A 19,381-nucleotide genomic window follows, 5' to 3' on the forward strand; every position below is an offset into this window, starting at 1 on the left:
CATAAAACTCTGGTGATGCACTTAACCTGTGATTCATTCAGCCTGGGGCTTTAGAACAGGGGTGTATATAACCTCAGGGTCCGTTTGATTTGCCACACTTCCACAGCCTTTCCTCCTCTAAGTGGACCAGCGCAGGTTTGGTAAGGTAGCACTGCAGCAGAAATGATCTGTAACATGCTCCTCTCTTGGGCTCTTCTCCTCCTCTCCATCAGCCCACTGCTGGCACATCCTATTTCAGACTCAGCGGACATGGCTTACTCTGGACCAGGTGAGTGCAAGCATAATCAAATAGTAATATTCTGTTTATGCAGAGTCTATTATGAGAGACACTCTTAAAAATAAAGATTCCTAAAAAGTTCTTGGAGCACGGTCCTAGGAAAAGACTGTTATTGGTACAGGGCTTTTACATAATGTGGAGGTTCTTTAAACTTTAAAGAGGTTCTTCACACTCACATGTCTCATTTACTGAAATAATTATTAGGTTGAAAGGTTCTTTAAGGAACCAAAAGTGGTTCTGGCTCATATAGTCAGAAGACCCCAAAGGCCTTGATCACCTGGATCAGCTGTGTTAGATCAGGGTTGGAGCTAAACTCTGCAGGGTCTCTGGGACCATGTTCTGTGGCATCGCTCTACTCCAGGGGTGCGCAACTCTGGTCCTGCAGGACCATTGTCCAGCACAGTTTGGTGTTTTACCTGCTGAAATACACCTGATTGCACTTATCTTTTAAATGCCAGGTTTGGTGAGTGTGTTTGAGTAGGGAAACCTCCAAACTGGGCTGGGCACCAGCCCTCCAGGACCAGGTCCTGTTACTGTACTTGTTATGTCTATAATCCTAAAAATAAAGATGTCAAAAATGATTGTACAAAGCATTGTCATAGAATGCGTGGCTCTTTCACTGGATGTTAGTCTCATAGTCTTTCATTAATATAATAGATGGTCCTCTTTCAAAGAATCATTTTTGTAAATGAGATATATGAGGGTGAAGAATGTTTGTGTGGGTGTGAAGAACTGTATGGTCTTGTTAGAATTCATACAATCTAATAATCCTGACAATGTACCTTCCTTCACAGTCTTGTTCCAACCATGACCTGCCACACCAGCTCCACTAATTAACTTCTTCAGAATTCCTTGATTGGCTGGTCAGATGCATTAGTGTTAGGTAAGGGAGAGGGAAGCATATTCCAAGCAGGTTGCAGGAAGTAGATCTCCAGGAGGAGGGTTGGTGACCGCTGCTCTAAGCTAATTAATGGTTTTTCCTAGAACCATATGTCCAAACCAACCACTTACAACCCTTTATTTTTAAGAGTAGGAGGATCTGAGAGCTGCTGTAGAAATGAAGGGCCTCAGGATGAAGCAGGGGCGAGGCTGTGGAGGATTTTGAAAAAAACTAGCAAATTTTATACTAGGAACCTGTGTAGATGAATAGAATATGTGCAGATCTTAGTGTGTGTATTTGGACAAAAAAAACATATTTACACCTTTTTTTTTTTTAAATGGACAAAAACATGCATACCTAAAAGCAGTAGTAGCCATCTTGAAACCTGAATTTGTTCATACTTTTGTCCATTTCATAGACAACAATATGTCACACTATGTTAGAAGTCACATAAGAAAATCTATCTGAGATTACTTAACAACTCAACATGGTTCGGGATGAGTATGTGAAGTTTTAGGCATGCAGTTTTCACAGGACTTAACTGATGGGTGTTAGCTACTTGTTTTAAGCCACTTGTTAGCTACATTAGCTCCAGTGCAAAACTAAAAAATCAAGTGACGCACACAAAATATGTGTTAGCTCAATAACTACATTCGAAACAAGAGGTAAATTGTGTACATTTTTGCCTGAACCTTCACTTTAAAGGTTTTAGCTTGGAGATAAAATGAAAAGAGAACTGCAGAAATCAGTAGAGGAGAAAATAAAGGCTTACTAGGTGTTTCAATCTGTGCACGATTTTGAAGAAATTCTTGTTTCTGGAGAGAAATCATAGCATCTGTTGTATGAACTTTGAAGCATTTTGGGGCATCTTGAATACAGTGCTACAATATAGCCATCCTACAGTATAAGCTGTAATGAACTGTGTAATACAGCTTGGCTTTTGGAGGCTGATTTTTATGGTGTATTATTCTGGAACATCAGACCACAGACATTAATGGTGTGAAGAAAACAATGCACCAGACTATAGCAGTGATAGCATTGTGTCTCTGTGTTTCAGACTCAGTGGAGGAGGGTGGAGCAGAGGAACTCTCCGTGTCGGATGTGAGCAGCCTCCTCCAGAGGGCGGCAGCTTTGGGTTACTCCCCGCTGCTCTCCAGGGAGGGTGAGACTGCTGACTGTGCATGTTCTTGTTATCTTAATTACTCACTCAGAGCAGTGCTATAGCCTACGATATATGATTTATTTAAGCTTTTTGCTGCTTTTTTGGTTTCATAGTTCTGCTTCAGACATTAACTATGGCTATTCGATGTTCCTTTTAAAGGTCTCAGAGTGACAGGGCTGCTACCTAAAGAAGCTCCAAAAGAGGTGAGATGGAAAACATTTGGCATGGAAACTAAGCCCAAAAACAGCCCGTTTTGTGTTCAGTGTTGTTGTATTGTTATAGAAACCAATGCATTTACATATACCCACCTATTTAGCCTACAGCAGATTAGCCCCGCCCATTAACTTTGAAGTTATAAGGAGTGTTTTGGCCCAGAGTGCTTTTTGAATGAGGCACATTGGAGATTCTTCCATTGCTTTCATAAGTAAAACCATACAAATGTCATATGTGAACAGCAGGAAAAGCAATAAAATACAAGAAAAGTTCAGGATATGGACCTTTAAAAAATAAGGTTGTCAAAGTTCTTTGCGCAAAAGAAAAGCACTTTTGGTTCCCTACAAAACTTTCAGTAGTGGTTCTTCAGAGAACCATTTTTTTGTAAATGAGGTGTGTAAACATAAAGAAGCCTTTTAACGTTTAAAGCACCTCCACATAATGCAAAAGGTTCATCTAGGATGGACCCTTAAATTAGTATAGAACCTTTATATTATGTGAAGGTCCTTTACACCAAAAGTTGTTCTTCTTCTAAGAACCCTTTGTGGTACCTTTTTGGTCAAATATGTTCTACCTCATTTATAACTGGACAGTTTTGGACTACAGGAACTCTGTTGGCCAAATATTTTTTGAATGGTGGACCATTTTTAGCACAGCAGTGACACTGACAAGGTAAGTCAGTTTAGGGTCTTACTAGAACCACCACCCAAAAATATCCAGCCAAGGGGCAGCTCTATGATCAGAAACTGATCACTGATGACAGCCTAGAGGATGCAACTGTACAACAGCAAGGCGGACCTATAATGAGTGGTGAATATATTTGGCAGATAATTCTTCATTTGTATTATTTAAAAATGGTAAATATGTCAATAAATTAATCTTCCCCAGGTTCTGCTGGAGAATCCAGGCCATGTAAACTCCCTCGGTCGTCTGCTCGGCATTAAACGACCATACAGAAAGAGAGCCAATGGAGCTGACTGCTTCTGGAAGTACTGTGTTTAACAGTGGCACATGAAATATCTCACTGGACTAAGAGACAGGGCTTGTTTTCAGAGTCAGCATATCCACACATATGTACAGACAAACTAAACTTAGCACACCTTTACACACTACATACACTCTGTCACATATCTGTTGCTCAAATGATAAATTAAATACATAAACTACTTGAGTTGTGTGGAGGTTTATATTTTTGCACACTGACAATTTTGTGCTAAACTGTAAGTGTTCCCTGATCATACTGGATTGCTTGGGTTTATTGGTTACTCTTTATAGAAGATGCTATAATGTGTATATGTTGACCACAAATAAACTATCACATTAAGAAGAGCTTTATTGTGTGCTCATGTAGTTCATTCGCTCTCAAACAGTTTAAAGAACAGCATGAAAGTGGTCAGTGTATGGTAGTAGGTAATACTGTTGTCCTTCACACAGAAGACAGGGGTACAATGGGTTCAGTTCCCAACTCAGGCATACAAACCATGCTATATTAATAAGAAACCTTGGACAAGACTCCTAATGCTATAGTCACCTACATCTGTTACATGATTAAAATTCTAAGTTGCATCTACCAAATGCATAAATATTAATATATATATAGCTAAAATACTGAAAATCAATTGATGTAACTTGCACAGGTGGGTAGTAGCCACTTATATTTACTCAGTTTTATGTACTTAAGTGAAAGTTTAGTACTTTAGTTCACAATTTTGGGTTTAATTTTATTGTATTCTGTTCAGCACCTGATCTGCTTCACCCCAACAATCTTCAGTTGACAGATGCTAGATGTACAAAAGTTCCACTGCAGTTCCAAATGGCTGCTTCTACTATTACTTGAGTGATAATTAAATTGAAGCAACAATACTGATTGCTCTACCCACCTCTGATAACATACTGGGGTCATGCAAGAAGAACTATATAAGTATTTTTATGCAGTTTAATCTACATTCAAATTCACTCATTGCTGATGAACGGCAGGTGGACGACAGTCACTCCCAAGGCATCTGTCATTTCTCATCCATGGAGTCTGGCCATCCTCTCTGCTGGATAATAAAAGCGGTTCCTGGACGCGTCCATGCTCTTACTAATTGTACAGAGATGGCAGGAGGAGAAAGCAAGAGATAAAGAGAGTGAAGTCAAGCTAAGTGTATTTAGAAAGCGCAACTAAAAACAAATCTTGGCTGATTTTCAGTAGATTAAGAATGAAAGCTCAAAGAAAACACAACATATTCGAAAGGATAGATAAAAGACAAAAATAGTCATTTAAAATGCTCAAAACACAAATTCTAGTGGAGTCATAGCATGTAATAACTTACAAACAAATAATGAAAAGTTAACATCTAATTTAAAGAGCGATATTAAGGAAATAATCTAAAAGTGTTGTGCTTAAGCATCTTCTATTGATGAATATACACATGTTGTCATCAAGCTGAGGCACAGTGATCGTAGTAACCATAAGAACACGCACCTGCTCTGGACCCTGGACGCTAATGGCCTGTAGACGGACACTCCGAGTCGAGGCAGGTCTCTCTTCTCTATAGACTCAGTGTCTGGCCACAGCTCATCTGGAGAGCTGTCCAATCCTGTATCCTCTGCAGGCTGTCTGCCTTTATGGGCCATTGACTTAATCAACTCCAGCAACTGCACACAAACAGAGTGGACACTGGGGGTAAGACACTGTCCAGCTGCTTTAGAAGACAGAAGTGTCCCACCTAGGCTCAGATTAATGAGGGATTCACTAATAACTGCTAAAATTAAAGTGCAGGGGTATTAAAATATAAGGGCTAACATTTGACATGCTCTACAGAGAGGCAAATAAAATATAGCACCTCTGCAGTTACCCACATCTGATGTATTAGCCTGCAATATACTTTTCAAAAACAGTGGAATAATGTGGGTGAAATATTGAGCGCTTTTTAATTGTAAGACGTAATTACTCATTTAGCTGTCAAAACATTGTTTTGAATCGACATATCCGCCTATTCAGCCTATAGCAGTTTAGCTCCACCCACTCACGCTGAAGTTATAAGGAGTGTTTCAGCTTGCACAGCTTTTTAAAGTAAGTGTGTAGTATATGGTTTTGGGTGTACTATATCAGGTCTTATCATATCAAATTTTGAATTTACCTCTCTTAGCTTGTCCGCCTCAGTGTGCACAGGCTGACTGTCATCAGACCACACTGACGCCAGCACCAGCACCAGAATGAAAGAAAAGAACAGCCTCCCCATCTGCAGAGTGACGCTGTGCACAGTCATAATGAAAGAAAACACGACCCTTTTCTTCTGAAGAGGAAAGATGCTGGCCTCTGTAACATTTGCTTCCGATCAATGAGTAATGCAGCACATCATTTAAACCACAGCTGGAAAATGACATTTACTCTGAAAAAGTTTTAAATAATCATGTACTCATCTGACGACGGTGTGAAAATGGACTGATTCACTGCCACTGCCACTCTAAAGGTGGTGATTCAACGGATGTTGCAACCTGTTGTAACTGATTGTACTTCTGTTTGAATGCAGTTATTTCTCCAGTTGCATTTATATTCAGTGTATTCTTAAAGATAATTATGAATTGTGGTAAAATAATCGAGTCAAATTGAATTGTAATAAAATCTGAAATTTCTCAAAGTCATAACTGAATTAAATTATTATACTTTCAAATTAATAATAAAAAATAAAACATCATAAATATTATAAAGACTAACATTCAAAAGAAAAAATTATGATTTTTTGTTGCTATTTTATGCACAGTAACAACTTATACAGTGCAGATAGCTTATTCAATAATCCACGTTCTGACAAGTTATTCAAAGATAAATAATATACTGTAATTATCAATGTATAGTAACTTTTGTTATTTATCTGCCTCAGGATGTGATTGAAATATAGAGCATTATGTATATGAATTTCATGCAGTCATTTTAGAAGCATATTTATTTATTTATTTATTTATTTAACAACATCCTACTGATTATTTACAATTATATAAACTGTGAGTTTGCACACAATTAGTATATTCAAATCATTTTATTCATTTATCTGTGACAACACTGGTTTAATATTGTTAAAAACATTGATTTGAACATTGATGTCAGAATGCTAGTGTATGGCACCAATAGTGATAATGCAGTGTGACTTAAAGCTGGCTAATTGAGTAACTTGCAGTGGGGTACAAAACTCTGAGACCACCAGTGAAAATGCTATTTTACATTATTTTCTAATTTTCTAATTGCAAATTATATTATCAGCCTAACAATTTGAGCAAAACATAGAATCTCTGAAATATTTACATGAATTTCAGACTTTTTTAGCACTTGATACAGTAAGTCTCTCTTCTGTTTTATTGTCAGTATGCAAGTTGGATAACAGCTGCGAGTTAATTAACACAAACAAGCCTCTGATGATCAGATCAAATCCACCATGTTTGTCTGAACATATCGTCGCTGCCATGCAAAAACCTTATATCTCCATTTTTCACTTTTTTGCATAATTTGAAAAGTACAGTGACCCTCGGCTTTGTGTTAAAATTTAACGATGAATGCATCAATAGACGTAATCCAGAAATATGTAGACAAATATCTTGTTACATTAAGTTCCATTACAAGTTAGGAAGGTTTTTTCCTTCTCCTGTAAAGTTACCATCATAAGCTATGCAATTAAATACATGCATATATGGCCATGTACCAAATTTCTGTATGGATAACTTTTCTAGTATATGAGAAGTCCTAAAATGAATACATGCTTATTCAGTCTCAATGACATAACATAGCAAAACACACATATGATATAATGTAGCAGCTCATCATCTCAACTCTTACCTTAAAGCTTTCAGTGATTTGCAGGTGTTTCCAGGTGTACGTAGCAGTGTGCCGTGGTCACACCGAGATGGAGACGTCCTCACACACAGCAGCTTTATATGCAATGTGATGTTGAGACACCCTGCTCGAGTAGCCCTGACCAATCCCTCTGACCACTGCAGTACTATAAAGGTCCAGAGGGCACTTACCTGGCCCATAAACCCTGAGTGTGACTCACACCATCAAAGTCCCCAGTCCAGCATACTCTATTAATCTAAAGTGCATCTGCAGCGAAAAACAAAAATGCACACTCAGCACATCACCCACAATCATAAGAATACTGTAAAAATGGACGTCACTGGGGACATGGGCATTCCTAGAAATGATCTAACAGCTCAGATGGGACTGGAGACATGTTAAAGGGATAGATCAGTGAAAAGTCTAATTTAACCTCATATGGCAAAAGTGGTCAACCCATGGTTGGTGTCTGATGTTTACTTCTTCAGTTTTGCTCTGGAGCTACAAACCTAGCTAACAAGCAATGGAGGCTTATGCCTTACAAGTTAGATAAAGTTAGAGTACAATATTTTGCATTTTATCCCAGCTTATTCTGTTGTATTGTATCTTACTGTATTGTATTATTGTGACTAGCTTGTTAGCACGTGGCTTATGTGCTAGCTTGGGGCTAACATATTATCCTGTGGTTAGTCCCTGCTAGGAAATCAAGCATAGACCAGCACAGCTGGTCACCACCAAAACCAGTGTATGTTGTGTTTTGGATGCTGGTATGATGGTCAATCATCAGTATGACCATGCTGGGTGACCACCTTAACTAGCACTAGATCAGCATGGAATTTAAAATTAGCATCATGCAGACTGCTTGTCCGCATCATCACGCATGCCTCAAACTGAGCCGGGTTACTGACTAATCTCAAACTGACTTGCTTATGTGGTTTTCGCACTGTATGACTGTAACCATGCTACTTCAGCTGCTCTTATTCATGAGGAGAAATTACGTTCAATTGCTGCAAGCAGTGTAATCATAAGGGAAAGTGGAGTCAATCATACTAGGGCACGTGGCACACCCAACTGCACACCCGTGTCTCACAGAAAGATCAAATTCCTTAACATTATCATCAGTTGGCTAGCATCAACACTACCCAGACAGACCCGATGTCTATTTATCTCGCTCATTCATAATGCATCTCATCCAGAATGACCATCGCAGGCTGTGAACAGATGCTTCACAACCTGCAACAAGACTTATTCATTAATTATGATGTAAAATCTAAAATAGTTGGTCTAATATAATGTCTAATGTAATTAGAGCATCAACTTGTTGGATACATAACAATAGCAAGAAATATTACATCATATTACATTGTCTTTTTTATTAATTCAAAGTAATTGTCATAATTAGGGGTGTGCGGGGGGGCTTTCTTTTTTTGCCCCGGTGCCCATAATAAAGAAATAAAAACAGTTATATTGTAGATACACCGCTGACTCAAAAGTTTTATTCCATGCCCAGTCAAACAACACTGCATTGCGGCCAGTGTCCAGAAGGTGGCACAGTTGTGTTGACTGGCTTGTACCGTTACAAATTTAAACAATCTGAAGTGTTTCCAGTTGTGTTGGAGCTACAATTGTCTATTCAGTTCTGTAGGGTAGATCCATAAACACCTTAATCATGAAAAGTCATATGTTTTTTCTTCATTTTTCCCCCTTTTTATTATTTTACAGCAGAAAGAATATAAAGCATTCAGAAAACATCTTTCATATTTTAAGGGCAATTCAAAACATTTTGCATGGCTTCAGCAGCTGAGTTCTCTTTTTTTTAACATATCCATCGATTCAGTGACGGTTTTACATGCACAATTACAAAAATAAAACTTACAAACTAGGGGAAGGGGAGAAAGAAAGAAAGAAAAACAGTTGTATTACACAAATTAAAAAATAAAAAGAAATAAAAAACGGCTGAGCAAATTGGGGGAAGGGAAGGAAAAGAGGAAAAGGGCTACATAACAGGGAAAGACAGAGAGAAAGACAGCTAGAGAGGAGAGAAAAAGAGATCTAAACACTAGTTATACATGCAAAGTGTCAAGGGCCCCGGTAGCCTGGAATAAAAGCGGGGCCGCTATTTTTCTGGGTTCTGGAAGTGATGAAAACGTGCAGATCTGTAAAGGGTGTCCTATAAACTGCTGTCCATAAACTAGGCCTACTGAACGCTAATCTCGCAATAGCCTACTGGCGTTTTGCATAAGTTGTAAGTCAACTGCATGTGTCCAATTGTTTTCTTTCTTTTTTTTTTGTCTCCATTGGGTCTGCAGGTCTCGACTTCGAAAGACATGTTTATTGCTCTGTGTCCACAAATGAAGAACTTTGTGGGACGGATTTCGGCTCGGTTATCTCGACGTGCCTTCTTGAATATGGGTGTAGCTAACAGAAGAGGAGGAAAGGTAGTCTCGGTAATGACGAAAACGTGACGGAAACAAACGCTAATCTCGGCTAGATACGTCTGTGAGCTGAACTTGAGGTCTGTCATGACTAAAGACCATGTTCTGAGGGAGGTCATTTGGCATTTCAGGTGCTCAGAAGAAACAAGACGGTAGCTGCTAACTGCTAACTGTGTCCATGGTCATGCTAATATTTCTCAAGCACCCTGTTTCTGAACGGTAACTTAAAAACACACGAAAAGGGAAATCTACTATATTAGAAATCAAGTCAATGCTGTAATTTACGTTGTACTTTTATTCATACACTATGTCTATCAATGGCAGTGTTTCGGTCTGAAATGTTAGCATATACAGGACTGTAGCTCACCTAGCGCTATTTAGCTTTCTGCTACCAGAGATGCCGATCTCTCTAAAGCAGACTAGAGAACAGAATCGCCACTTTTGATGGGCTTCCTTCCAGGGACAGTGGTCATTTCATCATTATGGTACAACAAAATTAGCCCACGTGATAAAAATGAACAGCATGAAAAGAAAATCACAGTAATTTGATCAAGACTGGCTCTGGCTCTTTTTTCCCAGTAAGCAGCAGCTGATTCTCCAGTGACCTGCTCCACTTCCCCCTTCCCAGTTTTGGCACCCTGAGTAAAAATACAAAAGTGAGGCTAACTCTTCACTACGCTAGGAGATTCACTCAAGAGGTTGCGGTTATTGACTGCCCGTAAGTGCGACGGACACTCTGACAAGTTTAGCTATGGACACGGCACTGTCTTGTGCAAGTGGACGCGAAGATAGATAGATGTGAAGAGAGTTTTGACCAGCTGATGTGACCGAAAGCTAAATAATGTGACGCTGAAGTGAAACGGAACTGGATTCTAACGTGGAACTCAACTAGAAACTGAACCTCGTTTGAGAAACATCTGTGCCACCCTTAGGAAATGTGAATACTGATAGGTGCCCATCGATCGACTTCACTGTAGGCCGCTCATCTGCCATCCATTCTGAGGTGCCTACATCCTTCAAGGTTCTTTGAGCTACCAAACCGACGTTGCTTTACAGAACATTATTTCTTCAACAAGTCTACCTGACTACCGAATCTACAAAAATAAGCATGCTTTGGGTGCTGTTTATTCACCCGGTTATCTATGTTTCCCATGCAAGCATAATAAGACCTTCTCGAGTTGCCATAGCAGTGCGATAGCTGACAACCTAAACTGCTTCTGGAATGAATGAACGCAAGGCAATAACCACAGGACTGTAGGTGAAGTCCTTGTGGGATTCGACTGGCAGTTCCAATAGGCTTTAGATAAGCAAACAGAGCGTTCATATATGTGGTGCAGCACAAACAGAGATAAAATAGGGTTAAAAAAGGGAAAAAAACACATTGTTACACAAAAGAACCTCAATATGTGGTTGGAGAATGGAGTTACATTACCCAAGTCGCCATTCTTAAACTTGCTAATATCAATTTGTCCATTTTTTTTTACATTGCATGCTGACTGAAATTTGCTGGAGTTAAAATATAATTAGGCACTTCCCACATAAACACTCCGAAAACACAACGTACATATAAATCTTCAACAAAACGGTTAAAACCAATACCAGATGTTACATAATGTTGTAGAAAACAAACATTTTAACACCACTTTAAAGGGAAACTGAAATGAAATAAGTACAAAATTGCAATGGACAAGTCCCTTCTTTAAAAAAGACATTAGAACTATTTGTGTTTATCCTAAATACTTCACTGGAAATGTTTTTTACTGGTCAGATTCCTAAGCTCTAGTAAGACACGCCTCTTCAAAAGCTGCTGGAACATGCGATGAAAGCTTCTTACGTGCCTAAATGTGCAAACCTCTGGTTCAAAGCCAAAGCTCAACATTGGCCAAACCTTTTAACCTTCGGGTGTCTTTCAGGATCTATCGTTTTTAGCACCGACGTGTCCTACATGCTCCAAAAGCATCTTTCAGTGTTGCATTTGAAATTTAAAGATGGAGCATAGATTAGATCATAACCAGACAGCAGCATTACAGTTTTAGTGTTTTTACTGGAGAAGTAACGGTTCATTTCTACCTAATAAGGTCAGTTAGACAAGTAGAATAAAAAAACAACAACGTGAGACGCAATAAAAAGGGCGATGTGGGAGACTAAAAGGCTTCTTATCGAATACTCCACCCTCTGTGGCACTTTCCGTGTTCACTGGTCAGCGGTGATGAGATATGATGGTATGATGAGAGTTAATGTCAATTCTATTGTAGTGTATGATCTATTCAGCAAAGATGAACGTAATTTTCTCGTTAAGCAGTAGCATTCACATTACTTGGCACCAATGGCAAAAAAGACTCTTGGTAGCCTGATAAAACAAACAGATGTAAACATAACCTTTTCGTCTAATGATAATGCTGTTTTCTTCTACCTCATAAGTACGGTATTTTTCATATCTGCAGTAAGGTCATGCTTCAGCAAAATGTTCTTCTCAAGAACATTCAAAGTAAAATAAAATACTCTTATAGTGAAATAGTTTTACAGAGCATAGCCACTAATGCTGTTTTTTTAAATCTTTTTTTTTTCAGTATCTTTGATTTTTCATGCACATAGCTCATCTTTATCCCAGGTATTTACAATATATACAAAACAATACAACCATACTTATTAGGCATTCAAACAAAACTATACAAATATTCAGATTTCAACTCTGACCTGTTTTGACCCCTTAGAATGAATAAAATAATATATTTCTAAAATACAATCCCGTTCAGATAAATGTTTTGCTTCACGTACCGTACCGGCGACCCTCTTTATGTACAGAAACCACTCAATTGTCAAAAATATGGATTTGTCTAACCCCTGCTACAGGGCTAGCTTAGGGATCCTTCGGAGAATCTCTAAGATATCAAGGCAATGCATGTGATCTTCCCTTCGAAGGACTAAAGAGCCTAAGAAGTTTGTTTTAACAGAACAAGAGCATCATCAATGACTAGAACAAAAAGAACCAAAACGAGGCAACTTTTTTTTTTTACACGAGGCGACTGAAAACCCATAGCGACTCAGCCAATCGCAATTAATGTCTCCACTACATTCATGGAGATGAAAAACTAATCGAAGGACACAGACTTAATGTTTTGCCTAGAGGCATATCCATTTTCATATTCGCACTGATTTTGCACTTTAAAATTTGCCTTCTTGGACAGGGTACAGTCCAGTTTTACACTCAGCACTGAACCCATTCAGGCAGAGATCACAATTTTTAAAAAGATGAATTCATTTTTTTAAAACTTGAGCTCTATGTCTAAATTAAAAATGTGACCCATGTGTGCTCTCACATCTCCCACATTCAGAGTTTGTCCCAATATGGAGGGGTTCAGCTGTGTGGAACAGAATTGGGGGAGATCTGTTTTTCTATAATCTGTATGGTTATGAACTGAAAAACGTGCAAAATGTGGAACAAATGGATCACCAACATTGTTTGGTAACAAAGTTGCTCACCAAATTTTTACAATGAAATACAATTCGGGCCAGGTCCTGCCAGGTTTCTGCATTGATTCCATATTTTTTCCACTGTCTTTTCTAGCATTCCACATCCTCTTCCCACGATTCCTCAAGGCCGTTTCAGTCCCATTCCCAGCAAAACGTTTTGATGCGCTCCAAAAAAACAAAACCAATCCATGAAAAAGTGCAAAAAATGCCACGAAGCAAATGTTCTTCCTCCAGTAAGTTGGCTCTTTCCCTCATAAAAGAAAGACAGAAGGAAGAAAGAGATATGAAAAAGAAACGCTGTCGTATTGTAGCAGGAGTCAGTAGTACTGTATAGTTAAGAGTTGCAGTCTTCCCGCTGAATTTTTCTTGTTTTTTAAACTTTTTTTTCTTTTTCCTCTTGTAAAACGTCTGGTTGAAACAGAAAAACACGAAAAAAGTCTGGAAAGTGATGTCACATTGTGAGGGGGCTCTTCTGGATACTCTCATGTTCCCTGGCCTTTCTCAATTCGCTCACTCTGAAAAACAACACATAAGGGTTAACATGAACAGTGGACGTCAGAAATCTCTCTCACGGCACAAGATGAGATGGTCAGTAGGAGAATTCTTTGCACTCAGCACATCACTCCTAATGTGTGTGTCCAGTTAGTAAGGGTGTTATGCAAATAAATTATATATATATATATATATACATATACTTTTTGACAAGGAGGTTGTGAGATAATACATCCTATGAACAGAACTAATTTAAGGCCTATTTGTACTTCTGCAAAGGTGAGCATAAACGCATCTCAGAGGACAATTTCAAAGGTAAGGATAGCTTGCAGAGGCTAAGACGCACAAAATCTCAACTCGTCGTGTGAATCTGCTCGCAGCTGTTCGTCAAGTGAAAGTTGACTGGCAATCCAAACAAAACTCGACCAAACAACCCTCAAAATCAAATGGAGCAGTTTGAGAATTGGTTGGCAGAAGAAGTGTGACATCACAAACAATTTTACAAGCCATCTTCAAAATATTACAAAAACAGTGAATATTCATTTTTGCAGAGAAACGCACAGCTGTCCTTTCATTTTCTGGACATTCTTCCCTCCGAGTGCAAATGTTCACTTTACGTTCAAGTATGTTAGCAGACATCTATGGGAATGTCTACACATGATGTCAGCGCATGTTTATGGATACACAGAAGTGTAATTCGGCTTTTAGCTTTAAAGTATTAGTGTTATCAGACTGCTCATCAGCTGAACACTCAAAAACAAGAACAGACACAAATAGGAACCAGTGGATTTAGTTCTAGTTTATTTTCCATCTACGTAAGAACCACGATTAACGATATTATTGTCTCTTTTGTCATTTAACGTCACTCTACAGGTTCTAATTTGGCTAAACAGCTTGTTTGCTGGTTATAGTTAGCTTTACCCTTTACCAAGCCATGGGCTAGCCAGCAGGCCCAAAGTTTTATTACACACTTCTATAACCTAGTAGTTAATGAATAATAAGCCTTGGTTTGTAATAAGCCTGGAATGTTAAGGGGTTAACTTTTTGGCAGATATGAAACAATGAACTGCACTGTTCTGTGCTTGCTCGTTCTGTGGAGGCTAGTATAAATGTAATATTAGTGTTTCTTAATATGCTCCCAGGGTCCTATGTTCTCAGGGCTCTACATCCTCTTATGTCTTTATATTACACTTCAAAACTCCATATGAAACATAAGGGAACCTATGAAAGGAATTCCAAGGTCATGATTAACATCTTGGGGTCAGCAACAGGGACAATGAGAAGTAGATATTTCAATAAGATTGCACTTTCCTGTGGCTAGGATAGCCTCAGTGAGCCAATTAGCTAGCTAAGCCAACGTTGTAATGCGAACTTTTTTTTAAACTCAGTAGGAAAAATACAGCTGTTTCTTAGAAATTTCAGTTAGAAAATAAAGGGTCCAGGGAACAGAGGGATGATCCCTTCCTAATTAGCTTACCTTAGTGAACTCTATATAAACAATATAAACAATAGCAATCGACACATTAACATACCATCCTAGTTTGAACTTTGGTGCACTTATTCATCAGGTAATAGCACTTGGAGACTTTATTTTCACCGGAAGAGTAAAGAAATTGCTTAATTGTTACACCCCTAACAGCTCAGGCTGTAATGATGCAGTGTCGGATCTCCAAACTCAGTTTGCGAATCCTGTCGATCACTTTAAAATATGCTATGGTCTAAATGTGGAGGCAGTGAGGAACGTTGAAAATGAAAACTATATAATCAGACTGAAAACTCTGAGATCAAAAATCTAAGTATACTATATCGTACTAGAAGTAATACACAGTCAAACATCTTCATGTTTTTTCACTAGTGCAGTTTCATCTCCAACTCCAAAATGAGCCCTTTCTTAAGTGTTCTTGGTATTCAAGCTCTACAATTCAGACCATCTTTGTCCCATTTTCTTCATAGCTTCACCTTGCAAGTTTCGGGCCTAACTTGATATATAGGACAAACAGCTTAAAATAGTCTGCATATTTCACAGGATTCATAAATTCAAACAGGAAACATCAAAGTCCTCTTTTCTTTTCCCTTCATTCACTCCTGAAGGATAAAGCTTTTCTACTTAAACTGAAATTGACAGCGCTCTGTGGAAGCCAGTTCCCCTCTGATCATACAAACTCCTCAATCAAGTACATAATTTACTACATCTGTGGAGAACTCTGCTGGTCTTGACAATGGCCAGATGATGTTTCACAATATAGTGTTCATGAGAGACAGAGTCAGTCAGTTCCCACCAGCACATACAGTCATATCACACATTTTTATGAGTCACTCATAACCAAAATCATAAGCTAGCAAAGACAGCCAGCTGTTCATTCAGAAGGCCCTCAGTAACAGCACATCATTCTCAGCATGCCTGTAGGTCAGAGAGCAAGGCCTGTGGTCATCCCCCATCATGCAACACAGGTAACACTGTACAACCTCTTCATTAGGGCTGTCACGATTAATTGATGAACTTGCTTAAAATATCAACTGATTAACTTTTACCTTTGCAATGCTTTGGCAATGATTCAATGGCCATTTGCATAATGATAATGCATATTTTGAATTCCTTGACTGGTGTCTGAAACAGAGCCTGACACCCATATATATGCATTATATGCACTTTTTGCCACAAAGCGTTCATACATATATACAATACTTCTTCAATATTCTTTAATATTTCTTTAATTTCCAGTCAAAACAGCCATTAAACACAAGTTACTAATTTTTCAGGAGATATTTCTGAGTAGATCAGATATAGAAGATACACTATATGGACAAAAGGACTGGGACACCTACACATTACACCTACAGTAGCTTTTATGACATCCTATTCTAAATCCATAGGCATTCATGTGGAGTTGGTCCCCCTTTGCAGCGATAACAGTTTCCACTCTTCGGGGAAGCTTTCTACAAGATTTTGAAGTGTGTCTGTGAGAATTTTTGCCCATTCATTCAGAAGAGCTTTTGTGAGGTCAGACACTGATGTTAGACAAGAGGGCCTCGTTCGCGATTTCCGTTCTAGTTCATCCCAAAGGTGTTGGATGGGGTTGAGGTCAGGGATCTGTGTGGGCCGGTCAAATTCTTCCACACCAAACTCATCCAGACCATGCCTTTATGAACCTTGCTTTGTGCACTGGGGCTCAGTCATGCTGGAACAGAAAAGGTTCTTCCCCAAACTGTTCCCATAAAGTTGGAAGCGTACAACTGTCCAAAACGTCTTGGTTTGCTGAAGCATTAAGATTTCCTATCACTGGAACTAAGGGACCTAGGCCAACCCCTGAAAAACAACCCCACAGCATTATCCCTCCTCCACCAAACTTTACAGTTGGCATAATGCAGTCAGGCAGATAATGTTCTCCTGGCATTTGCCAAACCCAGACTCGTCCATCAGGCTGCCAGATAGAGAAGTGTGATTCATCACTCCACAGAATACGTTTCCTCTGCTCCAGAGTCCAGTGATAGGTGCTTTACACCAATGGGTGTGGCTGAAACACCTGAATTCAATAAGTAGGAGTGGTGTCCCAATACTTTTGTCCATGCAGTGTATATCCACTGGCAATAGGATACATATCCACTGGCATAAAGAAGTTGAAATTCAAAAGAATATAAGTGAAAAAACAAGAGTTTCAAAACTGGAGTTGATATAGAGAAAATGGGATTCCTACTAACCATGTAAGACCTAGGGGACCACCAAAGCTGTCATCATCAGATACACAGTACTTAAAGCTTTCATCTTTGAGAGAATATTAAACTATACACTTGATTCGGTCTGAAAGAAAATCCCAGACCTCAAAATCATTAAATGTGTTTGGAGCAGAAAATGCAACATTTATTTGTTGAGGCCTCTGTGTAATTTCCTGTTAAATACATGTTTACTGCTTTTTTTCTGATGCTGATAAATAAATAATGGCTGTTTTAACCGATAATTATATAAATAAATGAGCGGTCTCTGACATTTGCAGAGTACTGGATATTTTAATGAAGCATTTTTAAAAGCTTCATTGTTTATCTTTTTGTCTGAGAATCTTAGTTTACTACTATTCATTTATGCCCATTATTAGTTTATTTCACAAAATAACATTCAGATTACTTGATTGCTAATAAAATCGATAGTGACAGCCCTATTCTTCATACACTGTTTCCCCATAACAACACAAGTCATTTCCAAAGGAGAAGGGGTTGCATGTTTAGTGTGGTGGTGTCACTGTGGTTAGTTTACGGCAAGTAGCCGTACTTGTTCTCATTTCGAGCCTTTCAGTCCATCTGTGCTTCCAGTCGGCAGCTGTCATGCAAGCAGGCATCAAGCAACAGTGATGGAGGGGAGAGGGACAGAGAGAGAGAGAGAGAGAGAGAGAGAGAGAGAGAGAGAGAGAGAGAGACAGAAAAAGAGAGCGTACTAGAATGAGACAGGAAGATAAAAACAGATGAAAGAGAGAACGGAGAGAGGAAGGTGTCAGGTGTATGACCACAGAGGGAAAGAGAGAAAGAAGGAAGGAGACAAGAGAGAGAAACAGATTGGGTTGCTGAGGCTGCACTCACCCGCTTGAACAGTCTATGGTCCATCAAGGGGCTTCGCATTAACAGCAAAACAACACCAGATAGCTATTAGCACACAGTACGCAGTATGAGGGAGAGAGGGCAAGGGAAAGAGCCAAACGGAGGGAAGTGAGGGAGGGTGGGGGGCATCCCTTACTTAACATCTTCATAACAGGAGAGGAAAGACCATCTAAAAACATCTCCTAAAGCAAAGTCCAGCATTAGTCAACCTAATCTCTTTCTGTCACAGCTGTAGCAGAGATTTTTAAGAGTCGCTTTATGCAAGTCTGAGTCGAGGTGTAAGTCCGAGTTGAGTCACGAGTCTCTGAGGTGTGAGAGCGAGTTGACTCATTAATCTCTGAGGTGCAAGTCTCTGAGGTGTGAGTCCGAGTCAAGTCATGAGTCTCCGAGATGCAATTTCGAGTGTCTTAGATGCACGTCTGAGTCAAGTCACGAGTCTCTGAGGGGCAAGTTCACTCGAGTCATGAGTCACTGAGCTGTGAATTCGAGTCAAGTCATGAGTCTCTGAGATGTAAGTTTGAGTCTCTTAGATGAGCATCCAAGTCGAGTCACAAGTCTCTGAGGTGCGAGTCTATGCTGAGTTAAAGGTCTCTGAGGTGTGAGTTTGAGTCTCTTAGATGTGAGTCCGAGTCGAGCCACAAGTCTTTGAGATGCGAGTCTGAGTCTCTGAGATAAGAGTCCGAGTTGAGTGCTGAGTCTTTGAGGTGTGAGTCCAAGTCGAGTTATGAATCTAAGGTGTGAGTTCAAGTCTCTAATTTATGAGTCCTACTCGAGTCATGAGGTGCGCTTAGCTATATTATATACTATTTTATATATTGTATACATACATTATTATATACTATTATAATGGTGTATATTGTATAATAAGACTATATATATGATTGCTAATGCTAGTTTTTTCTTTTTGGACACCAAATTTACTGCATGCAGTGCTTCGTTCAGACTAAAGGTTTTTCTATAATGAAAACCTTGTTATTTGAAGCCATATCATTATTACTGCTGTGTACCTTTCCCGATTTCTGCCTCTGGGCCGCGGAAACAATAGCCC

The 19,381-nt window shown here is 39.1% G+C and overlaps 2 protein-coding genes across 2 annotated transcripts in view; one reads left to right on the plus strand and one right to left on the minus strand.

Annotated features, from left to right (window-relative positions):
• Positions 1-84: 84 nt before the first annotated feature.
• uts2a (urotensin 2, alpha) lies at positions 85-3,703 on the plus strand. Its single transcript, XM_036591988.1, has 4 exons — positions 85-268; positions 2,215-2,319; positions 2,479-2,522; positions 3,421-3,703. Exons 1-4 carry the CDS (start codon positions 163-165, stop codon positions 3,532-3,534), a joined length of 369 nt encoding a protein of 122 aa, XP_036447881.1. The 5' UTR covers positions 85-162; the 3' UTR covers positions 3,535-3,703.
• Positions 3,704-9,029: 5,326 nt separating this feature from the next.
• camta1a (calmodulin binding transcription activator 1a) overlaps positions 9,030-19,381 on the minus strand; it is a 586,491-nt gene continuing 576,139 nt past the window's right edge. Inside the window, exons 22-23 of the mRNA XM_036591027.1 lie at positions 18,316-18,346; positions 9,030-13,769 (exon numbers count right to left, since the gene is read on the minus strand). Coding sequence (XP_036446920.1) covers positions 13,737-13,769; positions 18,316-18,346 — 64 coding nt within the window. The 3' untranslated portion in view covers positions 9,030-13,736. The remainder of the gene's footprint in view (positions 13,770-18,315; positions 18,347-19,381) is intronic.

This window comes from Colossoma macropomum, unplaced genomic scaffold (assembly GCF_904425465.1).
Source record: "Colossoma macropomum unplaced genomic scaffold, Colossoma_macropomum, whole genome shotgun sequence".
Lineage (NCBI taxonomy): Eukaryota > Metazoa > Chordata > Actinopteri > Characiformes > Serrasalmidae > Colossoma > Colossoma macropomum.

What these genes read in the sequence shown, in the direction of transcription:
- uts2a (XM_036591988.1), top strand. Translation starts at nt 163, where the DNA reads ATGATCTGTAACATGCTCCTCTCTTGGGCTCTTCTCCTCCTCTCCATC. An exon ending in CATGGCTTACTCTGGACCAG is followed by an intron (nt 269 to 2,214) that starts GTGAGTGCAAGC and finishes TCTGTGTTTCAG; the next exon opens with ACTCAGTGGAGGAGGGTGGA. An exon ending in CCCGCTGCTCTCCAGGGAGG is followed by an intron (nt 2,320 to 2,478) that starts GTGAGACTGCTG and finishes TTCCTTTTAAAG; the next exon opens with GTCTCAGAGTGACAGGGCTG.